General features: G+C 48.2%; 1 protein-coding gene and 1 pseudogene across 1 annotated transcript in view; both read left to right on the top strand.

The window, feature by feature from the left end:
- Positions 1 to 877: 877 nt before the first annotated feature.
- LOC137910224 (uncharacterized) lies at positions 878 to 3,601 on the top strand (annotated as a pseudogene).
- Positions 3,602 to 4,119: 518 nt separating this feature from the next.
- LOC137910047 (uncharacterized) overlaps positions 4,120 to 5,179 on the top strand; it is a 2,585-nt gene continuing 1,525 nt past the window's right edge. Inside the window, exons 1-3 of the mRNA XM_068754474.1 lie at positions 4,120 to 4,417; positions 4,895 to 4,978; positions 5,058 to 5,179. The exon at positions 5,058 to 5,179 is cut by the window's right edge and continues 255 nt beyond it. Coding sequence (XP_068610575.1) covers positions 4,120 to 4,417; positions 4,895 to 4,978; positions 5,058 to 5,179 — 504 coding nt within the window. The remainder of the gene's footprint in view (positions 4,418 to 4,894; positions 4,979 to 5,057) is intronic.

The raw sequence follows: 5,179 nt of genomic DNA, 5'->3' as shown, positions 1-5,179 counted from the left end.
AGAGGAGCTCACGCCTCCACCAAGGGCAAACAACCCCTATTAAATAAATTAAACCATAATTAAATAACAACAAGCCACATTTGGAGTGACCCCCCCCCGCCCCCCCGCAACTTAAATTGAAATCCAATGAGCAGTCAGGAAGGCCCAAAACATTAGTTTGAATTCTTTATGACACTGAGGTAGAATTAGCTTCACAGCTCAACGCAGGGATAAAGGTCAAGTCTAAAGCGGGTGTGTGACCCCCGAAGAATCTGGGGGGGGGGGGGGGGTCACAGTTATTTCACCGCGACATGCACTTCACACGCATCACACACGCACATAACACACAGGTGAAGAGGACTGAGTCGGGACATGAGGAATTTATTGATTTATTTAACTGAGAAATGTCGATTTACATCTTTTTTATTATTTATTATTATTAATTCCGTTTATCAGAAAACCACAACAAGAAACCGCAGCCTCGTAATTTATGATATTTAAAACGAATCAGACGAACATAGATCTCAGTTGTAATGGATTACAAAATAGGCCTGAAAATAATTATCTTTCTGCAGAAAAGGGCGCCACCTTGAGGTTTCCACTGCTCTGTGCATGAACCCGGTCCAATAGGTCATGAACAACGTTGAACAATTTAATCAATTTTAATTTAATTAACGTGTGGATAATGTATATACGTCTATTTAATGTCAGCGTGACTTCAGTCACTGTTTGAAATAAGTCAAATAAAACGAAACAAACAATTCGAGGCGTCGCACGTCTTCCGTGACGTCACTCGCCCTGAAAGAACCACGCCCTGGGACACACCCCTTTTTTCAGGTGATGTCCAGAAATTCTTGGATTTCTGAACACCCGCTCCGAACCGTCCGGACAGATCATGATGTCTGTGAAAACCTTTCCCTGCAGGATTTTTCATAAACTCATCAGTCATGGAATCACAGTTCCGGGGAAGCCGTTACCGGGACGGGGCTCCCCGCGGGGGTATCACAAGATCCCGGTGGCGGGGGGCGGGGGGCGCGCACGGGTGTTGAACCCTCCGCAGCGACACGGTGGCCAAACCCGGGCCGGCGATGCGTCGGGCCATGGCGGAGGCGGAGGTGGGGGATGACGTCATGGGAGAAGACCCGACAGTGAACGGTAAATGCCGAACCGCGTACGACAATCACGCCAGGTGTTTCTCCACAAAGGGGATGGAAATGGTGCGTTTAATTACACAAAACAGACATCCTGTGAAATATTTTTGCTATTTAGAAGTTTTTATCCCAGCAAATTTATTGAAACCACGTCATAGACCCCCCCCCCCCCACACACATTATTTATCAGCTGTTCTGCAATGAAAAGGAGCGTCTCAAATAAAGCAGGTATTACAAGTGTTATAACACAATATCAACTAATAAATACACTATCATAAAATTGTGAAGCTAAATTCTATTACTACAGTAATATGAAATAGCATTATAATATTTCTATTTCTTACTCCCTTTTTTTTCTTCCCACATGTGGTCTCATAATTAGGAGCATCTTCCCATATCTAAACACTAAATTCACCTGAAAAAAAAACAAAAAACAATCAAGTAATTTGTCTGGAGCATTCTGAAGGGATTTATATACACTATAATACTAAAATATAAAGAAATAGATTCAGATTATTTCGGATAACTTATTCCCTGCTTACTCAAACAGCATACAGTGCTTACACAGGTCTTCCAGGACACTAAACATCAACTACAGTCGTCCCTCGCTATAGCGCGGGTCATTTTCCGCAGATCCACTGAAATCCACCATACGGGAAGACGGAACACAGTCGAACTGAAAAGTATATATAAAAAAAAAAAATACTATCTGGTGTCAAAAACTAAAACACAGTCTGGAAAAAGATGACTCACGAAAGCCGGAGGTAAATTAAAGGTCGTTGGCAGAATAAACAACCGAAAGACGCCGCCACCACAAAGTGAGTCAGTTAGGATTACCTAGTCTAATCTATAATGTGGCCCCCGAGCCCTCGCCACGCTCCGCTGTATGAGCGCGTTCCTCCTGCATCAGCGTCGTTCTTCTTCCATAAAAAGTTATTTTGGGATGAACCGTTTTCTCCCTGTTGCTTTGAGATATTTAACCTGAGGTAGTTTGTCTCTTTAAGTCAAACATCTCCTCATCTAATGTCTGCAGAGTTGCAGGAGATTGCAGCCGCCATGTTCCAGATGGAGGCCGCCCTGTTCGTCCCCTCTGGGACCATGAGTAACCTCATTGCAGGTGAGCTGCTCCTTCAGTTTCCGATTCCCTTTCACGGAGAGCGGAACGTTTCAGCTTTTCCCGGCGTTTCTTTTGGCAGTGATGGTGCACTGCAGGGAGCGGGACGACGAGGTCATCCTGGGCGACCTGTCCCACATACAAATCTATGAGCAGGGAGGGACCGCTCAGGTGAGTGGACCAGCCGGACCTTTGCGCCTTGTTGCTCGTCCTCCACAGTGCAATTAAGGTGTGTGTGTGTGTGTGTGTGTGTGGACGCAGTTGGCTGGTGTCCACACCACCACAGTTAACAACCTCGCCGATGGAACGTTTGACCTGGAGCAGGTAGAATTAAAGATCCGCCATGGCTACCCGGACCCCCATTACCCCCGCTCACGCCTCATATGCGTGGAGAACACGCACAACATCCTGGGAGGCCGTGTGCTACCTCTGAGCTTCCTGCAGGAGGTGTGTGTGTGTGTGTTTTTGTACGAACCTTTCAGCACCAGAACTCGGAATCCTGCGTCGCTAACGGCTTTCGTTTCTGCAAAGGTTCGTGCTTTAGCGGACAGATTCGGTCTGTCTGTCCACATGGATGGAGCGAGGCTGATGAACGCCGCTGTGGCGCAGGGCGTGCATCCGTCCACCATCCTGCAGCACACCGACACCGTCAGTGTGTGCCTCTCCAAGGTGAGACCGCAGGACACACTCACAAAGCAGGACGTCAAATTCAGTCACTTTTCATATCGTCCCTCCGTCTACTCTTGGTGTTGTGAAATCCTGTTAAATTTGCTTCAATGTGTGTGTCAGGGTTTAGGTGCCCCGATCGGAACCATGCTAGCCGGACCCAAAGACTTCATATCCCGGGCGGTGCGGTGCCGCACAGCCCTGGGCGGGGGGGGTGGACAGGTCGGCATACTCGCAGCAGCCGGGAAATGTCCCTGCTGGAGATGGTTGGGAGGATGGAAGAGGACCACCGAAACGCGAAAACCTTTGCTCAAGGTCGGTGCTGCGTATTTTTGACAATGAAAGGGTTCACTGCCCTTTATAACAGTCACGATTGTTAACTTCATTGGTTCCAGCCGTGCTGGACGGCGGCCAGCCCCTCCTGGATGTGGACATGGCTACCGTGGAGACAAACATCGTGCGTTTCTTCGTACGGCAGCCCGGTTTGAGTCCGTTTGAGTTCTGCACTCGTATGGCAGCGGTCGGAGCGGGAGAGGAGGCGGCGCTGGGACTCGGGGATACAAGTCCTCATGTTCCCACACTTTGGAAATTCAGTTCGGGCCGTCTGGCACCTTGATATTTCCCTGAAGATACCCAGCTAGCCATCAGGAAAATGCAATATGTGGTCTCTCAGTACTTGAAGGAGAAATGAGGCTTAGAAAAGTTGAGTTAATTGATCAGTAATTAACTGATTGTCGCAGCTTCGGTATAGAAACAATAAAATAGTCACCAAATGCTGCAATAATCTGGCTATTGTGTTATTTTTTATTTTTTTACCTCAGATTTTATTTCTTTATTTTGCTGAAACTTGTTGATTTAATTCTCATATTTTGTTGATAATTAATTCAGTTGATCAGAAACTGCAGCTTCATATAATTTATAATCTTTAAAGGAAGGAAACACACGAAGACAAATTCAGGTAGTAACAGATTACAAATCCGGGACAATAGGTAATGTATTAATATTCCTCGGGAGGCATTGATAACCGAATGATCGATCGACTCGGCAGCCAATGGTGCCGTGTTTTTTATATGCACGCGCCCCCTAGTGGATGTTACCCCTCAGTGCACGAAAACAGGCTCGGTCATCCATTAACTTCCATTGTGATCGATGATTGATTGATTTGTCTGATCTAAAGTTCATTCGAGACGCAGCGACGGCAGCGGCGTCATGTCCGGTAAAACTTTCCCCTCCAGGTTTTTGCATAAACTCTTCAGTCACGGAATCGCAGCTTCGCTGAAGCGGATCGGTGCGCGTGGATCAGGCGCCGCCGTGGCGGGACGGGGCTCCCCGCGGGGGTATCACAAGACCAGGAGCCCCGGTGACACCGGGCCGGGGGGCGCGACGCGCGCACGGGTATTGGACCTCCGCAGCGACACGGTGACCAAACCCGGGGCGGCGATGCGTCGGGCCATGGCGGAGGCGGAGGTGGGGGATGACGTCATGGGAGAAGACCCGACAGTGAACGGTGAATGCCGAACCGCGTACGACAATCACGCCAGGTGTTTCTCCACAAAGGGGATGGAATGGTGCGTTTAATTACACAAAACAGATATCCTGCGAAATTAGGTTTGCTATTTAGAAGTTTTTATTTCGGCTAATTTATTCAAACCACGTCCCCCCCCCCCCCCCCCCCCCCCCCACACACACACACACACACACACACACTATTTATCAGCTGTTTACAATGAAACCGGAGCAGAGAAGGTATTACAAGTGTCATAACATGCACCATATGCTACGCTTACCGACTAGTTTCTGATTGATCGCTGCCATTCTTAACACATTCTTTATGGGAAAAAAGTTCCTCCTGCATCAGCTTCGTTCTTCTTCTTCCATAAAAAGTTATTTTGGGATGAACCGTTTTCTTCCTGTTGCTTTGAGATATTTAACCTGAGGTAGTTTGTCTCTTTAAGTCAAACATCTCCTCATCTAATGTCTGCAGAGTTGCAGGAGATTGCAGCCGCCATGTTCCAGATGGAGGCCGCCCTGTTCGTCCCCTCTGGGACCATGAGTAACCTCATTGCAGGTGAGCTGCTCCTTCAGTTTCCGATTCCCTTTCACGGAGAGCGGAACGTTTCAGCTTTTCCCCGCGTTTCTTTTGGCAGTGATGGTGCACTGCAGGGAGCGGGACGACGAGGTCATCCTGGGCGACCTGTCCCACATACAAATCTATGAGCAGGGAGGGACCGCTCAGGTGAGTGGACCAGCCGGACCTTTGCGCCTTGTT

This window comes from Brachionichthys hirsutus, chromosome 21 (genome assembly GCF_040956055.1).
Source record: "Brachionichthys hirsutus isolate HB-005 chromosome 21, CSIRO-AGI_Bhir_v1, whole genome shotgun sequence".
Lineage (NCBI taxonomy): Eukaryota > Metazoa > Chordata > Actinopteri > Lophiiformes > Brachionichthyidae > Brachionichthys > Brachionichthys hirsutus.
Note: the sequence above shows the minus strand (reverse complement) of the source record. Positions and strands in the feature narration are given on the sequence as shown.